This window comes from Montipora capricornis, chromosome 2, assembly GCF_036669925.1.
Source record: "Montipora capricornis isolate CH-2021 chromosome 2, ASM3666992v2, whole genome shotgun sequence".
Classification (NCBI taxonomy): domain Eukaryota; kingdom Metazoa; phylum Cnidaria; class Anthozoa; order Scleractinia; family Acroporidae; genus Montipora; species Montipora capricornis.
The window spans coordinates 6,923,525-6,947,110 of NC_090884.1; the positions used below are offsets into that span (position 1 = coordinate 6,923,525).

At 39.6% G+C, this 23,586-nt stretch overlaps 1 protein-coding gene across 1 annotated transcript; it reads left to right on the forward strand.

Annotated features, from left to right (window-relative positions):
• Positions 1-4,580: 4,580 nt before the first annotated feature.
• Positions 4,581-23,586, forward strand: LOC138038656 (protein Wnt-7b-like). The gene is made up of 4 exons (XM_068884650.1): positions 4,581-5,815; positions 6,069-6,289; positions 12,571-12,848; positions 22,003-23,586. The coding sequence occupies exons 1-4, from the start codon at positions 5,736-5,738 to the stop codon at positions 22,489-22,491; spliced, it is 1,068 nt and encodes a 355-aa protein (XP_068740751.1). The 5' UTR covers positions 4,581-5,735; the 3' UTR covers positions 22,492-23,586.

Consider the following 23,586-nt stretch of genomic DNA (forward strand, 5'->3'; position numbering starts at 1 on the left):
TTTGCCTTTTAGTTTTAACTTTCGACTTTTTTACCATTTTCACCTTAAAATTACTTCTGGGAAGCATTTTATGTGTGCGAAACCAGCCTAGTTACCGTTTTATCCTGAGTTAGCGAGAATAGACCATTTCACGGTTTCTGACGCCATATTGGTTGGGGGCAAACACTGCTTAAATAGGCCATTTCCGAGTTAACGTCTGCCTCCTCTTCAAAGCGAGTCTAAGTGCGAAGTTTTTCTTATGAAAATTAGTTTTCATTCATATGTAAAGTAGAACTAATTACCATCACAAAAACCTCGCACTTAGACTCGCTTTGAAGAGGAGGCAGACATGAACTCGGAATTGGCCTATTACAGTGAATGTATGGGAATTTTGCCGACTTCGCGGAACCATTATAAATCCTCTAAGGGCTGACGATGCGGATAGCGAGAATACGTATCAAAAAGCACTTCTATTGAGATTATCTTCGTGAAGTATGACGATCAGAATCACAAGCTATAACGACCGTAAACGAAATTTGTAAATTTCATATAAACCCTTGTAAACAAAATTAAATTTTTAGACGTTGTGTCTTGTGCAATGATCCAGTTGTCCGTTGAGTGAATGATATTAATAAAATGACCAAAAATATTTTTAAAACTTTTGAAATCTGCCTTTCTGCAGCAGAGTTATAAAGGTTTACGTGCGAATGCCCCCCAATCAAGATGGCGTCAAAAACCTTGAAACGGTCTATTGGCTTACGACCTACTACGGTTGAACTGAATAAAGGAAGCTCAAACCAGTTTCAGCTCATGCAGAAAACCGCACTATTTGCAAGGATTGAATGTACCCAACTCTTTCCTGTAACGGCAAAAAGATTATGGAGCTATATGAAACACCAATAATTGCTTAAGGAGGTGATGATGTGACGTAATAGGTCATCATGGCAACAAAAGATCCATGTAATAACACCCTAAAACTAAGATGCTTACATCTCACGAACGTACTTTGTAAGCCCCAGTTTTATTCAATGTTGGAAAGTGATAAGCAGACTCAGATAGAACTCTCTGGGATGTTAAAAAAAAACATTCTCTGGAGCAGTCACAATTTAGCCTCCTTCGTGAAGGGTTCTTTTCAACTTTCAAAAGCTGTATGAAGCCTTTTAAAACGTTAAAAAAGGAGAATATTTAAAAGAGCCATAAAAGTAGCTGGAGGTCGGTAAAGTTTCAAAAACAGAATCGTACAAGTATTTTCATATTTTTCTTTTAAACTCTTTAAAATGGATTTGTAATTCATTTGGATAGTATCTTGATGAAGGAAGAGAATACGGTACAAAATCAGAAAAGCGAAAAAGAATTTTTATGAAAGTAAAATGTTTGGAGGCTTGGAAGCCACGAGTTTCACTTTATTGCTTTCAACGAAGAACTAACAAGATTAAATGCGCATTTAGAACACCGGAGAATAATAATCGATTTTAAATTCACTTAAAACACCGATTATTTCCAAACAAGATGTGATCATTATTGCGATGTAATGATTGAGTTTCCTTGGCAACGGGAAAGCCCAGCAAAAACACCCTATATTTTGGATTTAGTTGCTCATATCTCAAAAACGAACTCGGTGACCCCCCTTTTTTATTACTGAAAAGTGATTAGAAGGCCACGATGAAACTTTTGGCAAAGTTTAAAAAGATTCAGAGCTACCTTAAAAAAATCACAAAATTAAGGTGGCTCTGAATCCGCTTGACAGAATTTTTTAAAACTTTGCGGAAAGTTTCATCATGCCCTTCTGATTACTTTGCAGAAATAAAAATTGGGGCAACTAAAGACAAAATAAAGGGTGTTTTTACAGGGCTTGCCCGTTTCCACGGTGACATATTACGTCACAATAATGACTGTATCTTGTTTAGCCATAATTCATGTTTCATGTGGTACCACAATATAAACGTTGTGTTGCCGATCCGCTTCTAATAAGAGCGTCACTTGGAAGCGTTGAAACTGGTTCGAGCCTCCTTAACACTGGAAAACTCCGAGAGATAACGTCACATTCTGAGCTTTTAAAGAGATAATGACATTAGAAAAGATAGAAATGATCCTTGTACTTGACTGGACAACACTAAAGCCTCATTTATAGTAGCAAGTTTTCCTCGGCGGTGTAAATTGAAAAATATGACACGTTTTGTCCTTGACAAGTGTCTTTGTTAAAAAAATAGCACGCTAGTTTTTGAACAAGGATACTTGTCAAGGACAAAACGCTTCAAGGACGATATTTGCTAGTGTAAATTACTTGTCAAGGAAAACTTGTCAAATTTTCCATTTACACTACAAAGGAAAACTTTTCAAGGAAAACTTGCAAGTGTGTACAGTCAGCAAGTTTTCCTTGACAATTGGGCTTGTCAAGGAACACCTGCTAGTGTAAATGAGGCTTTACTGGACCTTCTCTCAACTGATTGGCTTCATAGCTCAGTTGGAAGAGCATTGCACCGGTATCGCAGAGGTCATGGGTTCATGAAATTTTCAGGTGTCTATAGAGCGGTTTTCAATTGAGTGTCGTAAAACCAAAACCAAAGTAATTACTTTGGCCAATCAAAAAGGACGGAGACAATCCAGTAAACCAGTCAAAAGTCGACGCACGTAGCCGACACAAAGCGCGGGAAAATGTGCACGCGCGAGCCACGATTGGTTTTGGTTTTACTTCTTATTGGTTGAAAAAGTGGCGCGAGAACTTTGGACCAATCACTGAGTGAAGTTATGCAAAACCAAAGTAATTCACTAATTTCTTTCGACACTCAATTGAAAACCGCTCCAAATTACTTAAATTGCAAGGAAGGATTACGTTTTTGCGAACGTTGGCCGTGTAGCACTTATATTCGAACAGACTTAACTGATTAGAGTGTAATGTGAAGTGCTCAGTATCTACCCCATAGGAACCATTTGAGCGTTAGCACTACTAATGGAAATGAGCCCACACAAGTACAGAGAAAAACTCTGACCAGGGTGGGAATTGAAGCCACGACCTTCGGGTTAGATCACCGCTGCTCTATCGACTAAGCTACAAGGTCAGACGGGGGCAGGCCCTGGGAACTGAAGATGTTAAAGTCACGGCAATGAAAATGTTCAAGTACAAGGAAGGATTACGTTTTTGCGAACGTTGGCCGTGTAGCACTTATATTTGAACAGACTTAACTGATTAGAGTGTAATGTGAAGTGCTAGGTTTCTACCCCATTTGAACCATGTGAGGGTTAGCCCTACTGATGGAAATGGGCCCACACAAGGACAGAGAAAAACTCTGACCAGGGTGGGAAATGAACCCACGACCTTCGGGTTTGATCACCTATGCTCTACCGACTGAGCTACAGGGAGGCGACGCCCATCTGGTCAGAGTTTTTCTCTGTCCTTGTGTGGGCCCATTTCCATCAGTAGGGCTAACGCTCACATGGTTCATATGGGGTACAAAACTAGCACTTCACATTACACTCTAATCAGTTAATTACTTAAATTGCCCTGTTAAGTGCGAAGATCACTTCTATCTTTCATCTATAACCTGCACTTCAAATATACATTTTTTTCAGATAATGACTTTCAAAGGCATCACGTCACTAAATGTACTATTCTGGCGGTATTCTTGTTTCATAAACCGGAGTTTCGAGTCGCTGTGCAAACCTCTTGGCAAACATCCTTTAAGCCGGATATTTATTTTAGGCAATTTTTCTTCACTGCGAGAGTGCGATAAACCTCTGGGAAGATGCTGAGTATCGATGGCTAAAAACAATTTGGGCGATTTTAGATTCATATTGATTAACCAAATGAAAGCACTTATCTCCCAGCCGAGGTGTTAAAAACAACCTCGAGAATTCCACATACAGTTGTAAATTAAAAATATGGAAATTTGAATGCAAATACTTTCTTACATGTTAAACTCTTTTCTTTCTCTTGACCAAGGTGAATGAAACTCCAGTTTTTTACATAAACAAATTTCTCTTTTATGAGCTGGTGTGGTCAATTTTATTACAACGATTTGTGCATCAAATCGGGGCTGTTATCGGTTCTTGTTGCGATGATATTACAGTTTTCTTGTTGCAATCGACAGTAGAGTACTTTTACGACGGCAGCCTAAAATGCGATAAACAAGCAATGTCTTACGCTTGAGAGCCCAAATTTTTAATAACCTCTCGATATATTCCTGTGGTAAACGAAGGCGGTTCCACAATTTATCCACCTTAAACGAGTCGGAGCAAAAACAAAAATAATCATTTCAATTGATTATTTTCCGGATGTTGTCCTCCATTCCTAAAAAGCCCTCCGCACTATCTGCTTCTTTGAACTTTTGTAACAATTTTGCGAAATTTCGTGCGTCTAGTCATGTAGCACGAAATAAAAGCGATGATGTCGTCTTCTACCTAATTCTTGCCTTCGAAATTTTTCTTTTCCCAATTATACAGGATATAAAAACACAAAATCCGCTCAAACTGTCATCATGATTTATTTTTTATTGAAAATCCGCAAATGTTCCGTCGACAAGGCAGTGAATGCAAAGTCAACCGGCAATGGAGACATATAATCAAGTTTCGCAATAAAACGGTTTTATCCGGCTGAAAAGAGAGATTGAAGTCAATTTTTGATTAGGTTTATCTCAAGTATAATACTCTTAAAATACGCGAATCGTCTTGAACTCTTGACCCTAGTGTTATTTTAGCGAAGAAAACTGAAGCAAAGCTAGATGCAAGAGAAGCATTTATGCGCCGTAATGCATACTTTGCGGTCGGTTTTCTAAATAGCTAGTTACATTTGACCAAGGGGGACCAAAGGGTTTTCAAAACCAAGCTGTCTCAAAAGGCGCCGATTTAAAAAGCAAGCTTTACACCAAACTCATTTTCAGCATCATTGCTCATGGCTATATGTTTGATCTCTATGGTTATCCCTTTTTTATCGTTTATAGCTTTTTCATCAGCGAAAGAAACAGTAATATAGCACTCACAGCAAGATATTTTCTGCACTCAAAGTTGTATTTAAAATTGGGTGCAATGACGGGGTATGTGTTTCATCTTTAATAAATAACAAAGAAACGTTTAATTAGTAAAAATTTGAGTGTGTAATTGAGCTGGACGGATTAGGGTTGGCGCTACCGTTTCTGCAATCAAACCGGATTTGCCGAAATTAGCAACTTGCGTATATTCCATGGCTGATTTCGGGTGTGTTCTTGTAACTACCCTGCCTGTCTGCTTCTCGAACGTATGGCCGCAAATCATTCCGTGGTTTCCGGCCCAGTGTTCGATTTGAATTTCGTCCTATGTCGGGTTTTGTTTTGACAAGCGTTTTGTCTTGATGTTATTAGGTGATTTACTGGGAAAATAGAAGCCATCTAACACAATAAATTGACGGACCAATCAAAACGCGAGCCTTCGTAAGCCCCATTCTTCCATCAGATTGACTTGATTCGGCTCATATCAATCGCGCAATTGCCAAGATTACTGGCTTGTGAAGGCGATCAAGCGTTATTTTGTCAAGTACGTTCTTGACCTCAAGTACACTGTTTGTTCGAATACCTCGATAAATTGAAACCACTTGCAAAAGTGAGAATAAGTCTGCGGGAGAAATCTCGAAAACGCGATTTCGGCAAATTCGAGTTAAAACCCCGAGGAGCTTTCCGAGATTGACACTTACAAGTCATTAAGCCATCGCACACGAGTCCAGCCAACCGAGGGCTTCACACGTTGGAAAATTTCGGAGCCACGTTCGAACAAACTGCAAACAAAGAATGATGGTAACACGCGTTTGGCTTTGGGCATTTTTGTCCATTCTTTTCTTCGCAACGATCAAGAGGCACGTCAAAGCAAGGCAAGTATGGTGATGATCATGTTTATATTTGTAAACTGCTTTTAATTCAAAGCGAGCAGAAGTCGTTTGCAATTGATGCGTGAAACGTACATGTAGTCACTTGAGTTTAAGTGAATGGAACCGAGCTGTTTGGCTTCTTAAGTCAGTCAGCGCGTGCAAACGAGATAAGGGGTTTTCACGTGCGAGGGAGGTCTTGAATGTCAGAAGTTATTTCGTTGCCGCATGGCTGAAAGAGTTTCATTCTTCTTCGTAGGAATCCTCGAGCAATTACCTCGGAAGCCTTGACGTTTTGCTCGGGGCTAACGGGAAGTAAGAACAAGAGATGTTCAAATTTTCCAGAGATGGGACTGTCTGCTCGAGACGGTGTGGAGTTAGCGTTAGAGCAGTGCAGAAGTCAGTTTACAGACCTCCGGTGGAATTGCTCCGGGGTCACGGTGGCTGATGTTTTTCAGACTCAAAGAATGCTCAAAGCTGGTGAGTTATAAATGTACAAATAACGCTCAAACTTTCAACTGAACTTCCCTCACTTCATTCAACACGCACCAAAGGTGGACAGACATTCACTCTGTGCTTCCGCCCTCGCTAACCCCTCTTTGATACATGCCTAAGATTGTTTCCGATTTCTTGTCTTTTGGACTCAGTTCACCATTATTTTCAAGCCATTTGGAATGCCGCTTTAATTTGCTCTGTAGTGGATTATTTGTGAAATAGTCGCAACGTTTTCATCGATCGTCCCTTTGTTGCGTTTACGCAGAGACCTCTCATCCACATGTGTTTTTCTCGTTGCATGGACAAAGATCCGAGGAAATGTTTTGTTTTAGAAATACGTTCTTGCTCTCCTTGTGAGATCCTCTTCTTGTCTCTTCTTTCAAGCTACAAACCAATACGGAATAGTTGTAGCAAGGAATGGTGAAATTTTGCATGGCGTTCGCTTCTTTGCCTGGGGCGTTGCAACATACCCCAGCCTTCGTTGACGCAAGTTTTTTTGCTGCTCGCATTTTTGAACAGTAGGGTGCGTTATTTGAGAGAATTTTTTAGCTTTATTCATTTTATTTGAGACTTGTGTTCTAACACACAGTTAAGTAAATCTGTCAACACAAGTATTTTTGTTGGGCAGAGCCGTTGATTGGAACCCTTTGGCAACTGCTGAATGATCTTGTCTTATTCCGATATATCATTTCTTTTTTGGCTTATTAGCTGTGTGCCTCTCTGTCTGCACACACATTGAACGAATGTAAAAGGCTTAAGCAATCACTTTGTAATTTGCTTCCTGCCAAGCACTGATCTGAAAATCAAACACTTCCAATCTTTGGTATATGCTACCACCCCGTTTCGATCTTTTTAAGCGAGGCGCCGAGTTCGCTCTGTTTTCGCGCCATAATCGTGTCTCTTTTCCGTAGCTATCCAAAGAATTGCGAAGAACTGATTCGTCTGTGCGTTGATATCTGCATCCCAGAATTCGGAGATCGTTTTGGGATTTAACGGTCTTTTTGGATGAATAAATCGGGAGACACGATCTCTGTTTTCATTGAAAGCCGTCCACTAATGCCACCGTTACAAACTAAGCTGGCGACGACTGCCTGAACGGAAAACCGCTGTTTAAGTTATTTATCGTGCCGTGATACCAGCACCAGCTTGTTGCAGTATCGACCAGTATCTTTAACTCATTAATCTCCCTTATCTAACACAGCACAGAAGTTAAATCATGTGCTGGAGTGTGTACATACGAGCGACAACGTCATTCTTACCGGCCGTGGTTACAATCTGACGTACTGATGTCTATTTGTTTACAGCTTAAAACCCTTTGTTGTAAATAGCTCTTTTTCACTACACTCGTCGAACGTGGTTGCGACTTAAGCTTTTAATTTTCCGGTTCTTTCAATAGTAATATGTGAAAAGAGGCGAAGAGAATTTTCAAAACAAACAACATAAGCGAACACATTCAAATCATCGAGTGGGTGCTCTGAGTGAAACTCGCGCACACGCTCGTTTTTGCGGGCCTGAACTCACGCGAGTGGATGACTCGCGAGTTGTGTTATTTCGTTGGAACTTTCAATTTCCGTTCTGTTTTTTACGATTACTATAGAAAGTCCTTGACCTGTGTTGAAAAATATTTCCTTCACGCGTGGGTTGGTTCTGTCGCAGTACACGAAAAGCAAGGCGTAAATTACCCAAAAATTAACTACTTGTGCGTCAGTGTTTCACGTTTCCTGTGGAATTCACCACAACAAAAACATTAACTGTCATTCCACCCATTAGTCTGCTTGGCTTTTGCCTTTGTAAACATCGGAACACGAAATGCGTTTCCTTTGCCCAATTTTGTCCTAAAAATTTGGAGCCCTGTGGGCTGTTTCCTTCAGATTAATTAAAAGACTTTTAGTGCATTGTTGACGTTTTGTTCTCCGAAAATTTCTTCCTGACTGCTAACATCTGTTAGAAAAAAATCTAAGTAATCCCGAAATAGATTATTCCTTACAGTCATAGTAAATCTATCAACAAATATCTTCATTGCTTTTTGCAATAATTACGGGCTTAAGAACCCCGAGGCTGTACTCTTTTTGTCTATTGCTCTTTTGTGAAGTAGATGGCTGCGAAAATTATCCATCGTGAAATTAAACAAAAATAAGGGCGTCAGAATGGACAATTGAAAGCTTTTCAAGCTATCACAAGTTCAAACAAGTTTCAGTGACATTTTTTTGTTTGCACTCTATTCTTCTGCGGAAACATCCTTTTGAATTCTTTGATCGCCATATGATAAGAACCTGACACGATATATTCAAAAGAACAAGTAAAATCTAATAGTGGTGAGCTTTTGTAAACACACTGAACCCAAAAAAGGTGTTACAGATGGCCTCGAATGTTTACTCAAAAATCGAGAAATGTTTATTTTGGTCACACGTTCCGTCGTTTCTCTTAAATTGGTTGCGTTGTCTCACGTCTTCAAAGTCTTTTTTTTTCATTTCGTCTACTGATGGAATGCTGTAGCTTGGGAACAAATCGAGTTTGACCTGCTCACACTTGGCTTGACTCATTCGCAGAGAAGTGGAGTAGGGTTAGTCGGTAGGTTTATGGCTTCGAGTCCCGTAAAAGGCTGGAATTTTGACAGGCTTCTTCGTATCTGAGGCATCATTTGAACTGCTTAATTAAATTGCTTAAGTTGCCTCTGTTACGATGATCTTTAACTTACAAAATCGTTTCGTATCCATAGGTCTAATATTGTCTATCATGTATTTTCTATAGTCGCCGGTAATTTGTCATGTCGCCGCTATTAAAAAAAAAAAAACAATTTGGTGTTTTTAGAGTTTCGTCCGTTTTTACTCGGACACTCGTATTTCAAACAGTGCTTAAAGCTGTCATCTAGATCATGTATTTATTGCAAGCATGGACAATTGTTTCAAAACACAGAAGCTACGTTCTCCCACCCACGAGGTCCCTGGATACAGTCGTATCACTATGCCAACGTTACAGCAGTGAGATTTTATTGGTATATCGTAGGGCAAGCTCATAGATTGCCGAAACGTTTTGGAAGTTTTTGCCGAAAAGTAAGTGTATGCTCTTTTTTTGTAGTTAGCGAAGGGATGTAGCATTCCAGCAAGGTACTCAGTTTGTGCTTCTCTCATTTTATGGTGAGCATGTAGTTGCCCGTTTGGGAAGGAGTACTAGTGATGGTAGCCTGGGGAAGCGCACAGTTGACTTACTCCTTTGTGGCCCTGGATCGATACTTTAGGTCGAGTTTCTGGTTTTTCTCTACAACTGTGCTTCTTGAGTTTCTTCCTTTTTCGGTTAGTCTTCCTTCATCAATCTATTGTTGTTCAGCCGCATTCACCATCAGCGCTTTCTTTCCTCTAGGGACCTCATAGCTTGCATTTTTGGCATTTAAGGGCTTGTTCGCCTGAAGTGTCTTTCACACAACACAACCAAATAATTTTGCACGGTTCTGGTCCCAGTTGTTCGAAGGGAGGATAACGCTATCCACTGCGGCGTAAATCACTGTCCAGTAGATGAACATTAGCAAAACCAATTGAGTTACCCACTGGATAGTGATTTATCCAGTACATAGCACTATCCACCCTTCGAACAACTGGGGGCTGGTCGAACGTATATATTTTGTTTTAGTTGCACTTAATCGTTGGGAGCCCTCTCTGATTACTAGCAGCTTAGCTCTGCTACACAGTTTTTTTCTCGTGTTCTCCCACTACGATGGATTATTTGATGTCTTTGTCATTCTTACAAGCTGCTGTGCAGCATTGGAGATCGCTCTGGTCTGGAATAGTTGCAACAGGTCGTATTCTTTGCACGGGCATTGTTGTTTTTGTTTGCTCTGCGGCGTAATGCAGAGAATCAGCTATACAAGTCAGACTGAGGCTAGACTGGATTAAAGAGTTCTCTTTTCTTCTCCTCATCTTGAAAAAAGGAAAACGGTCTTTGTTTTGCTCAGTCCTTTTTTCCCAACGGACAGTATGTGAAATGTCATAGATATGAACTAAAAATGTAATCCTGAATGTGTTTGAATTGCCTAACACATCTCCTATTTGGATATCCTCAAATGCGTTTTACAGGAAGAAGCAGTGAAAGAAATATCTCAATTTAAAAATAAAATGAAAAAGAAAAAAAAAACCCAGCTGGCAGTAAAGTCGTATTCCCGAACCGTTTTTCATTTTCAGGTCTAGTCAAATCAAATGACTCTATGAGCATTTTTTTTTCCTTTGTAGGAATGCGGAACGCCCTTTGTATACCTCCACCGGTTCTTTAAAATTTTTTAGTTAATTAGGGAATTCATTTTTTTCCTTCTGTCGCCCTCAGACGGATTATTTCTTGATGCGTCAGCGAAAAAAACCTCTGTTGTTCCTTTTGAAATAGTCCGTCGGTTTTCTTTATTGTGTTCAGCTTCATAACCCAACTTGACGTCAACGCTGGCGTTATTTTCATTCCAACCCACAAAAGGGGAAAAAGCTTGAGCTTAATCATTTATATTATGATTGACAAGTTTTGACACTACGAAGTAAAGTTCATTGTTTCTTAATTTGGGTAGAGTTCAAATAGTTTTGCACAAATGAAGCCAAATCGTTTGTACCGCGTCTTCTAGACGCCGGATTCGTTAATTAAAGTTGCCTAAAATGCTCCTTAATATCCGAAAGTTTTTATATTGCACCTTGATCCCAAGTTTCTGAATGGCACACATGTGACATGAAGATGCTGCACCCGGAAAACGTTTATTAAAAGTCGAAACTGAGGTTGCTTAGGATAAAAAATCAAAGGCAATTTATTGTTATGTTACTGCTATCGCGTAAGCTTTGTTTATCGACAAATAGCCTTTGCCACTTTAGCCAATCAGAGTTTCGTGAGTGAAATTGATAGGTGGCTGTCTTTACCGAGTTTGACTTAGCTTCTAGAAAACACTCAACCTCGGCGACTGGTATCATCCGTGCATAGCTTTCTTTACAGTCTCGTTAACATTCGTTTTCCTGTTATTAATCGTTTAGTACACGTGACGTTTTATCGCTGTTTTGATAGGCTGTTAAGCTCATGAATTATTAATGACTTTGGAAAAAAGGAACCATTTAATTTTTTCGACGGTTGTATGGTCACTTTGGGATTTTATGTACCCTAAATTCTGAGGCTCGTTTCACGACGCGATAACGTTTGTGTTAAAGGGTCCACTCGCTCTTGGAGGACATAATCTTCGATGTTGGTATGTCCTTTGCGGAAAATCTTTGTTGGAGACGTAAATAATAACAGGCATTAGTTACCCTCTTAAAGAGGAAGGGAAGAAGAGAGACCCTGGGTACGAAGTTGGGGATCCACTTGATGTGTTTTTAACCAAAATAGCCGGCAAAATTTCATAGAAATTGATTTCAATCGGCAGATGGTTTTACCTCCTCATTTGCATATTCGAGTTCCCGAGAGATAGCATGCGTAGTGGCGTTCAGTGGTATGAGTTTGCGTCAAGTGAAGTAATATTTCAAAAACGAGTGCGAGTGTTTTATCGAGGTTTCCAAACACGAGAAAACTGATGAAAGCATTATTGTTTTCGAGTGTTGGAAACCCCGGTAAAACACGAAGCACGAGTTTTTGAATGTCTTCTCAATCGGCGCCTAATTGCAAACAAAAGAAAACAAAATCAGCGCACAGTTTGTGATGATAATGTCCGTGTTTTTCACAACTGAAGCTCGTTTATTTCAAGTAGCCACAATTTGCATTCAGTGGCGTCCAGCTATAGTTCCGAAACATGGACGGGTTAGCTGAGGATGAATTTTGCCGGTTTCAACCGCCCAAAAGTGTGCAAGAAGAAGATTCTTTGCTTGTACAGTCCAGGCCTAAAAGGGGGCAAACAATAGACGTAATAAAGTTTTGTTGAAGTTGTGTATTGCTTTCTCTAATTGATTTCCAAACACGCTGTTTTTTACCGCGGTATCAAGGTGCATCCATGTGACCTAAATGCGGGCACGCAATTGGTTTATCACTTGATGAATTATTAATGAGTTTGAGAAGGAGAGTTCAAAATTTTGTTACGGAAAGAAGTTTTAAGAAGAACGAGACATTTTCTCACCCTAAAGTTTCCAAAGTCCGCAGAAACTAACATCTATCGACTCGATGTGTTTATAACCAAAACAGTGAACCAAATTTCAATCGTCAGAGGATTGGGTTTGGAACCCAAAATGGCCCTTATTGGTTCATTTTGGCAGACCAGCATGGTTCCCGTCAATTCATTTGCATGCGCTCACTTGAAGGACTTTCTCTATTACTTCTTTTAGGTAGCAAAGAGAGTTCCTTCTTGGAAGCCATTACCTCTGCTGGAGTGGCTTATCAGGTCACAAAGGGTTGTAGCCAAGGCAACTGGGAAATGTGTGGCTGTGATTCCCGGGTGTCGGGCGTTGGTCATAAGAGTGGAGAGATGAGCTGGGAATGGGGAGGCTGTTCTGAAGACTACCGCTTTGGCTACGACTATTCAACAAAATTCATGGATCCAGCCAAAAATGAAAAGGGAATGCCTGACATGGTCACTCGCCACAACAATGAAGCTGGAAGGAAGGTATGTCGTTGTGTCCCTTTTTGTATCTACAGCCAAACGTCGCTGTGCGATAATTGGTCTGGGATCATTAAGACGTCACTTCAAAATATAATTTTGCTTTATCGCGATGTTGTACAATATGGGTGAAATATACTATAAGTAGGTGGACCGAGCTATTTGGAAGTAAAGAGAGAAACTGAACGATGTACTATTTGACGCTCCCGTCTTAAATTTGTTCATTTGACGTCATTGCTTTGCAGAGTACAACAAGGAAATTTACTAAAATGAGTGCTGCACCTGCAGTACGGCCATTTAATTTCTTTAAGCCATAAAATAATAATATTGTTTTGTCGCGTTGTTGTTGCTGCAGCCGTCTTCGTTTCTTTAACTCCTGGATAGTTGCTATAAACCTTTCAAATAGAATAACGTGGAATAATCGCGACTTAAGTCCAATCAGCGTGCAGTCGTTATATTTTCAGCGTGGTGTCTTATCAGCGAACGACGTCGTTCTTGCTTAGTTGATTAAGCTCCGAAAGTGCTCCGAAAAGCTGGTTCCGAAGTTTGTGCAGTCGAAATAAAGACCCATTTTGGTAAAAAAAAAAATGGTAACCCGCACTATTTTGTCTAATTTTTGAGAATGCGCAGAAGAACCGGAAGTCTTTGATTTTCGGAACCAGCCGGCGGACGTCGTTTTTTCCGATGCTGACCGAACGGGAAGGAGAATGGTTCACGATGATTAGGTGCGTGTGCACTAATCACACTTGGTATCAATAGGTAACTTTCACGATGGCGTCATGATTTGACTGCAACTACCAAAGGGATAAAAATAACAGTAGCTCTAATTAGCATGAGACAAGCAAAACCTGAAGGATTCTGATACTTGTGGTCAAATTACGTCATCATGCAAATGGCTTTTTGCGATTCCATCATTTTTGCTGCATGCCTCAGTTTCAAAGCGAGTCCTGGTGCACATAAATTCAAATGGAAATGAGTTGCTTATTCTTATGCAAATCAAACTCATTTCCCTTTCAATTGGCTGAAGCGCAAAATATCATAATACTCTTTGTTTGTCCACCCAAATTTTGAATAAGCATTGTTTTTTGTTTTCCCTTGGGACCATTGCAAGTCCCAAGAGAAACAAGACACAATACGTATTTAAAATTTGGACAATCAAAGAGTATTATGGTATTTCGCACTTCGGCCAATAGTTGAGCAGCAAGACTCACTGCGAAAGCGAGACAAACACCAACTCGGAAATGGCACATTTCGGTTAATGTGTAAATACTTTCGACGGATGCAATACTGCAGACCACTGTACCCACCGTGCTAGCAGCTTATTAAAAGTAAACATACACTTCATAAATGTTATTACGCAACAAGCGGATAAAGGCCAGTCAAATAGTTTTTTTGGAGAGGGTCCAATTGCCCACTTTCGATGTATTAAAATTCAGTCTTAAACAAAAGGTGTCATCTCGAGGCTCATACAAATCCTTAAAGCCTCGAGATGATGCCTTTTGTTTAGAGTTTTAAAGCAAGCTACCGTGGACAATCTTCCTGTCGGTGTACGTTGGATCAGTGGCTTGATCTGATCGGCCCGTAATTACAAGTTGAGAAACTAAATATTTTAAGCAAGAGCCGATAAACGTAGATTTCATTTTAGTGGTGTACTATATTTCGGCTGGCCAAACCAGCCTTCTCCAGGTACAACGAGAGTTTACATTGAATTGCTTCTATATATATGTACATGGAAGCAATTCAATGGAAACTCTCATTGTACCTGAAGAAGGCCGGTTTGGCCAGCCGAAATATAGTACACCACTAAAATCAAATCTACGTTGTATCGGCTCTTGCTTAAAATATTTAGTTTCTTTTGTTTAGGACTGAATTTTAATACATCGAAAGTGGGCTATTCTCATTGCATTGCATTTTCTATTCTTTTTGGCGACGTGAGAGTATTCAGCTCGTTTTGATCTTGTTTTATTAGGCGGTGAATGGGGCGCTGTCGACAAAGTCTGTTTCGCTTAACATTCTTCGTAAATACTGAGAGGAAGTAGCGATCGTCACCGCCATTAGTGCCAATATTAAGACAAACACTTCTCGAAGAATAGTCGGCAGACGATAAAGGACAAATAACTAGGTGTGAAGGCGGAAATTTTAATAGTCCGAAAGGCGAAAAATATTATATAATTAACATGAAGAAAACTGAAAGGTCATCGGGTTATGACAATTTTAGGAAATCTCGTCCCATTTTCACTAAAAAAAGTCAATGAACCATCATAGGCTAAACCAGTTGAAAGATGCATGTAAGACAAATACATCAATGAAGCCAATTAGTATGGACGGGCTTAAAAAGAAGAATGATGGAAGTGAATTGCATAAGAAAACCTAGAAAAATGTGGGGTAGAACCCTTGTTTTCTAAGTTTACCGCCATTTACTCCAAAATGTGATCTGCTAAAGCTTCAAATCGCTTTATCTCCGTCTCATTTTTCTAAATAGCGGTTTTCAAGCTCAAAGTTTAGTGGTAAACTGTTGTTTACATTTCATCGCGTCAAGGTCACAATTTTCCACAATGCTAGGCTCAAAAAAGAACTTTTCTCGAAAAATTGAAAAATTGACCATATCCTTTTCGGCAAGAGCTTTTTAAGTACACACAAAATAGCGCTTTTGATCTTGTGGTCTGCTGACAAGTATAATCACTTTCTGAGTGTTATCCGGTTATTAGCGACAGCACACATAGCTTGACTGAAGAGAACGCGTTCGCGACAAAAAAAATGTTACACTAACCCATTGAGGGCTATAAATGTTTTCGACGGCGTTACAGAAAGGCTCAAGAAACACGCTTCTAAATTATATCTCATTAGTTTTAGAGAGGCCCAAAAATTGTGAGCACAAGGGAATTCATTGCTAATAAGCATCGAACGCCTCAAATCTGCATGTTTTTCAGCCCGTGCGTTTTATATTTTGGAACATTTCTTTGCCATACCTTTGCAAAACAGCAACGTATAATTACAAACTTCATGGGTTCATTGTGAGGAACGTTTGCACGTGGTGATATAACCTTTCCCTTGTCTTCCTTGACTTGAAGCTTCGTTCACACTAGTTTCATTCTTGGGTTACTGGCAAACGTCTCCCAGTGTCGTATTAAAATGGCTGGAACAGTCGAGAAGTGATCACAATGATAATGTTAATGTTCATTTAAAGTTGCTTAATTAAGAGATTTATTTATCTGTAATGACTCGGTGACCATCATCCCGTAGAAAGTCTCACTGCCCTTGAACAAGATTTTCAGGTAACCTGTAACTTTCCCATTATAAGTTCGGATGCTACACCATTAAGCTAGGTTCAGGCTAGAGATGACATTTTCGTTGCTGTTGCGGTCGTCTTTGCTTTAAAGCCCCACGAGCCCGCACCGCCAAAGTTACATAACAGGATGTATGTTTTTCAAAAAAACCGCTAATGTCCGAACTCGAGACGAACGGATTCGACGGCATTTTAAGACTTTCCTCAAACGATTTTTCGGCCTGTTTATGGGTGTCGATGATGAGGTTTTCCGGGAAACTGGATTCCTCACTAGCGGACACGTCTTCTACTCTTATTTATTTTGTCACATGCTTCCGTGTTTCCTACAGCCGGCTTTTAATGGAAACCGCCACTTATTCGACGGAGTCCGTCGTAGACAAAAAACGGAGTTCAATTCCACAACGAGGGGGAAATGTGGATTAAAAAGGCTTGATAACTTTGGTTTTGTCGTTATGGTGGGCGTCTGCCATGAAACTGTCGAACGTCTTTTCTGATGATAGCAATTTGCGGAAAGTATGCTCTCTATTTTATTTTTCGGTGACCAGAAAAACGTCCTCTCAGCGTTGCTTTTGAGGATGTTTGGTTAGCCTGAGGAAAATTTGTTGCACGTTGAAGAAATAGTTTGTTTGCTTTGCAACTTTTGCGAACTTGTTTGCGGAGGCTATAGTTTGCTCGTTAAATATCTTTTCAGCTGATAGTTTCGTTTACAATTATAGTCAATTGATCGGTTCAAAATGTTAGTAATACCTTGGTTTCCTGGCAAATGAAGCCTTGAACAACCTCACTAAAGAAAGCAACATTTTGACAGCCGGGATTTGTGTACGAAGCCTTTCCACTCGAAAATCACACACCCCATCCGATCGCCATGAACCTACTAGCACGTACTTGTCAATAAAAAAATGGCATCACCTCTAATATATTTGATCTGTAGATTAAAAGTGTTATTTTTAAATCTACTCAATGGTAATAGTAACGCCTTAAAACAATATTATTGTATCAATGAAGAAAAAACAGTCATTCTGTACAAATATTAGTACACCTTTTTGTCATATTCCTCAAAACACACGGCAAGAACATGAAAAAAGCAAATTTAAGGTTCGGCAACATGACTGCATACAATAAAGAACCTCGTTTACTCTTTTATTACTTTAAGACCACTGAAGCCAAATCAAGTTAAAGGGAACTCCATTCCATTACAATATGAGGGAGATACAATAATTGTGCAACATTGAAATATAAAATTTCGATGACTTCGTGAGCTTAACATAGTGAATCGTCCATTCACTTCAAATTCAGTTAAACAATGCAATGCTTCGCCGATATTTTACCACGTGGTGAAGAAAGAATAATCGCAAATTTATATTTTGAAGTGACGTTTTTGTTCAGTTGACGTTTCAGTGAAACGTTGCTTAAACTCCCTGATTTTCTATCTAAATTGCAGCAACCACATAATTATAAGGAATTTTTGTTTGTCACAAAGTACCATTGCAAACTCTGAGGATCACGTCAGACCGGACAACGAAGAATTTAGCATTTTATCTGAAGAAGACTTATTTTTTCATTTTTCAGGACACCTTTTTGAAAACGCTAATATGCAATATTGATGTAAGAGCCGTGTGTGCTTTTCCGGCAGATTTTTTTTGTCCGTACAATGTACGTCCCGTTATTTTCTTCATTTCAGTCACAGACAATCAAATAACAAACAATTTAAATTTCAATTTAAAAAGAATCATCTGCGCATTATTTCTTGTGATTTAAAACTAAACTGGTGTCGTTTCCCGTTCTGTCGCTCATTCTGTCTTCAATAAATACACCGTAGACCGAGCTCGAGTCACCAAGAAAGAATTGAAAATTTTTACAGCTATGGCTGGGAAAAAAGCCCGACATCTGCAAAAGTGCGGTGAATTTGCAGACGCTCCCAGTTTCTTAACGACTTTTTTATCTTATGCAGCTTCCCGATAATTTGAGTGGGGTGTAAATTGTGAATTGTGCGGCTTCCGAAAACTAAAACTCGGAACGAATTTGTTGCTATCGCGACGTCGCGCGCGAATGCAAGTCTTCCACGGCACCTTCCACCTTGACTGACTTTCCCTTCTTTTCATCCCGAAAATGTGACGAGCCTTTCCTTTTGGATGTCTTTGCAAGAAAAAGATCATCTCCGGTTTATCTGTCGATCGCGTATTACTCTCGCGCGGAAACGCGCCTCGCTCGTGTTTATCCCGTCTTTCCCAACAGCCGCGCATGAACCACTCTGCAACTCTTTACACGCCCTTGGCGTTCTTCCTTTTTTGCCGCCTTTCTCACGATATGCCAAAGTGTTTATAAGTTTATCAGTGATGCTGCTATTTTTATTGTTAGCACATTCCTACTGTTTTCCGAATGATGTTTTATAATTTTCAAACAAAAGAAAAGGATATTATTCGTGCATTAACGGAAGAACTCGAATAAAGATAAAACTGTGGTTATGTTCCGGATGTTGCCTCATTTATTTGGCTACAGGGAGTCTTCGATTAAAAATTTGGAATTTCATTTGACCTTCGTGTGACAGAAATTCTTTTGTCAGGAAAGAAAGTTAATTTGAAAAAAGGGTTTCAGTCTTATTGGTTTTCGATCTCGAAGAAAAAAACACCTTAAAGTTCAGAATTCGCCGAGAAATATGAACAATTATGATTGATGTATGTATGTTACTTTCACAAGTTGCAGACTAGCCACTAACTTGGGCAATAAACCGCTAGGATGTGTGACCTTTTAAGAGCTTAAATTACTTTTAATCAACTTCGGCTCGATAAATTCTATACTCAATTCAATTTTCATCGAAGTATATACAAAAACGAAGTGTGTGACGAGGTTATTTCGAATTCAAATACTAAGTAACATTTCTGCTAAGAATTATTGTATTAAAATCTCATGTATTCTCATTCGGTCATTTCTGCTGAAGCGGTCATTCATGCGACCATCACTGAAAAAAGATACGGACCAGCTCTTGATTGTCACAATCTACTTTACAGGATCACGTTCTTACAATAAGAGTATAGACCTTTTCGGCTTGTACATTTTGTTTTCCCAATACAGATCATGTGATAATACTCAGGAGGCTTGGTCCTTTGTTTTGTTCATTAAAAAGAGTGTATGCAGGCATATTCATGCTTGCATGCCCTCATTTTAATGAACAAAACAAAAGACCAAACCACCTGAGTATTATCACATGATCTGTATTGGGAAAACAAAATGTACAAGCCGAAAAGGTCTATTTCCTAAAGCTTTTCAGTAAATTTTGAATAATGAATATCTTTTCGTGATAAATAAGAGACAACAGTTCTTTACAAACGTCTTATAGATCTTTTAAATAAGATTATCAGAAAATGTTTTACACTTCTACAATATTTAGCTCGTTGTCCATCGGTTACTGAACTAAAGCTCATGAAAAGCGGACAACAGGAAGTTACTATGGCAACAAATTTATCTGGGTAGTGCATGTTTGGTTTTTTTTTTTATTACAGTTCTTTTGTAATACGGCGGTTTCTGTCGAGCATTACTTGGTTTTTCGTCGAACATTAAAAGAAGTACTTGATGGCAATCATGCCGATCTTTGCTGTGCTCTTCAACAATGCGGAGATCCGCAACAACGTACTATGTGCAATTTCAGACCCACTGAGACGGCAAGTCGAGCACGCCACGGTGAATCTTTCATTCTTTATCACTATTCAGTTCAAAGCATTTGAACGAGAGGCACAATCGTAGGTTTTGAAGGGACGTTTATTTGGCGTTAAGCTCCTTGAGTTTGAGGAAAAAACAAGACGGTCAGATAGAGGGATGGCGCAGTGGTGAGAGCACTCGCCACCCACCAATGTGACCCGGGTTCGATTCCCAGACTTCCCAGCGTCATATGTGGGTTGCATGAGTTTGTTGGTTCTCTACTCTGCGCCGAGAAGTTTTTCTCTGGTTACTCCGGTTTCTCACCTCTTATCAAAAACCAACATTTGATTAGCGTTAATTTGTTGATTTCAGTTTGCAGTGTCCCCAATTAGTGCGTCAGGGCTAGAAGACTAGACACTTAAATAAAGTTCCTTTCCTTTCCTTTTCCCAAAATTTGCGGTGTCTTAATGATATGGTTAACAAGCTTAAAAGATGAAATTACACGATTATCAAATTAACCATTTGATTACCACCATCGAGACATGAATTTTTTTTTTCGGAAATCCATCAAAGAGAAACCTGTATGACGTCGGACTCTTGCCGATGAGAAACGTCTTGACAATAAAGGCCTTGTAGTGACTTCTGTGCAAAAAGCGTTCACCCATTTAAAATAAACGAGTCAAAACATAAACTTAAAACTATCCATCATGTTTATCCACACCTCTCTATGAACTTGCCTTGTTTTCGTTATTAAATTGTTTGTTTTCTCCTGAAGCCCAGCAGGGGTCTTAACGTTTTATCTTTTGTCAAACTTTATTAAATTTTTTGGACCAAATGATTGTGTTTGCTGGGTACCGGTATTGGCGCGGAACAAAATATTTTTTCGATTATGGTGGCGAACGACATTAGGCATGATTTCGGCGATAGTGTCGAAAGTTGGTAACAGAGCAAAAACGTCAGTCCTTAAATTAGACTTTTTTTTTAGCTCACTTTGAGAAATTTTATCGCGTTTGTGAAAAGAATATCGCATGTTCCCCTGCGGGCATAAATGGGTCTTCTCTAAACAAGTAAATGCATCAGGGAAGTTTTAAAAATTTAATTAAAAAGGAACGACCTCTTAACAGTAGCGTAAAGCGGTGTATTGATCTCCTGCTGGGACCGGCTGATCTTCGATACCCTTCGTACGTCACGGCTTAACACCTAAACAAGGTGGTTCCTTTTTATCTTTTGAATCTATCGCAGTTTAATTCGCTTTGGTACTGAAATATCCAACTTGTTGTTTCTTAAGCATTCTTCCGTTGCTCATATGTTTGAAATTAAACGATATTTCAGTCGTGGTTTAAATTATATGAATCCAAACAATACTACTAGTTATGAGCGAAATGATGTATGAAATGATCATATATTGAACTGCGGATATGAAATTAAGTGAAGCTATGATCCTCGCAGTTATAAACGCAATTTTAGCAATTGCGTAGAGAAGCCTTAAAAATTCAGGGTTCCGTTGATGAATGAATGAATCAAAGTCCTGAGTTTTCCAGGCTTCTCCACGCTATTGCAAAAATTGCGCTCATAACTGCGAGGATCATAGCTTCACTTGACTACAAGTTATGTTTCTAAGTATGTCCACTTCTCTAAACTTTAAGTACAATTACGGTACTTTCCAAGCGTTTGATTCCTTTCCTACCAAAAAATTGAATTTTCCTTTCACAACATTAAAAACAGTAGTTATTAGTTTTTTTGTTTGATATTCCGTGTTGTTTTACGCCTTTTGCCTCCCACTTTGTTGAGCTTGCTTTGTCACTGCACATGATCGCCTGGGGTTATGGACAAGAAGAGCCGGCGCTGGAAAAGGAAACTAACAGTTTAGGACATACGCTCCATCTTAGTCAGTAATACTAGTCGACGGCCTCAGTATGGATATAGCATATGTGTTTCAACGTTCAAGGTTAAAATGAAGTTAACTGCGTTTCACAACATTTACGACAGTGCCCAAATATGAAATTTTGCAAGAATAAAGAAACAATTCAATAGATTATAACTGCCGGCTAATCTGGCTACCAAAGTACAATAAATATGAGCACTAAAATGACTCCTGCTTCAGTAAATGGCTTTGAATAGCAGTTGTAAGAGCTGCTTTGAACATTTATACTACATCCAGCCCACGAGGATTAATATAAGCTTGCCATTTAGTCCTCTAGCTTCGTTTTCCTGATTTGAAGATTTTTTTTATTTCAGGTCATTAAAGACAACATGGGTAAGACTTGCAGATGCCATGGTGTCTCCGGTTCCTGCACGGTCCGAGTTTGCTGGCGAACTATGCCAAAGATGGCAGCAGTCTCCGTCGAACTACGAAAAAAGTACGATCAAGCCTTGAAAGTGAAAATGAATAAAAACAAAAGCAGGCTCCTGAAATTAATGCGCGGCCGACGCGGGAAAAAGCGCAACACGAATAGTCGAAAACCGTCTGTCTCAAGCCTCGTGTACGTGGAAAACTCTCCGGAGTTTTGCAATCCGGATGGAAGATTTGGAATCCTGGGAACGTACGGTCGAACGTGCAATAAGACCTCGGAGGGTACTGACAGTTGTCGCGAAATGTGCTGCGGTAGAGGCTATAACAGAGTTCACAGAGTGAAAGACGTGAAGTGTAACTGTTCATTTATTTGGTGCTGTCACGTGAAGTGTGACTGGTGTAAGATGGACTGGATCGAGCACACGTGCAAGTGAGGCTAGCTTACATCCAAGCGAGGCTGAATGAGAATCATCACGAGTTGACAGCAAGACGTTTAGTTGCACATTAAAATTTGCAATTTGTCAGGGTTTTATCTTCAGGGACTGTGTTGGAAACGGTACTTACTGCAAGCAAGAGCTGCGTGCGTATAAATAGACATTAATTTATCTTGTACAGTTTTTTCAAGAATTCATTGAACTTGAGTACTGCCGACCAACGAAGTCACAAATCCAGGGTGAAAATGTGAACTTGCCAAGACGACTCCTTAACTAGAAACTGATACAGTGTTAAAGTTGTCTTATTCTAGTCCATCGCCAGTGAACGTCGTCGTTTGTATGCTTTTTTATACCGGTTTCATTTGTAAAAGGGGTGACATGCGCAGTGTCGTCACATAAGTGCCTTCCGTCATGTTGCGACGCCATTACCTACAAGTAACCCCATTACGTGAAGGAACGGGGAAAACAGAATGTATAATGGCGGTCGTTTAAACTGTAAAAGTCACTAGGAACATCGAGCAAATTCAACGGCTTTCAAAAAGAACTCAAAGAAAGAAGCCTTTGCCCGGTGTTTATCGAAAAAAGGTAATATCTCAACACAGATGTCGAAAGAAAAGAGTATTGAGCGTTCAACCTTCTGTTTCCCATTAATTTAAGAGAGAAATGAAAAAAACAGTAGTCTTTTAGGACGCTTTCCATTTGACAGAACTGGCCGGCCAGACCGGGCATTTCGAAGGACGAACTCTACAACACCTTCAAATTGTCACACTTCGAGGATATATACTGCCCCAGAAGAATACGAGGGATTATCATGCAAGTGTTCCTTCAAATTGTTGCATTCTCTTTGCAAAGTGACGGGTCTGGCCTGCCAGCTCTGAGAAAAGGAAAGCGCCCCAAGTCGATTCTTTAGGTGTGTGATGTCTGGGTTGGGTACCAGATGCCGATACATTACAATTTAATATAGTATATTTTTCTTCACACAAAAACTTCATTATTTAAAAGGAAATGACACCATAGATAGAAAGAATCCCTGTTTGAACACTTGTATTTTTTATCGCGACTTGTTTGAGATAATGGAAATTCGAACAGATGAAA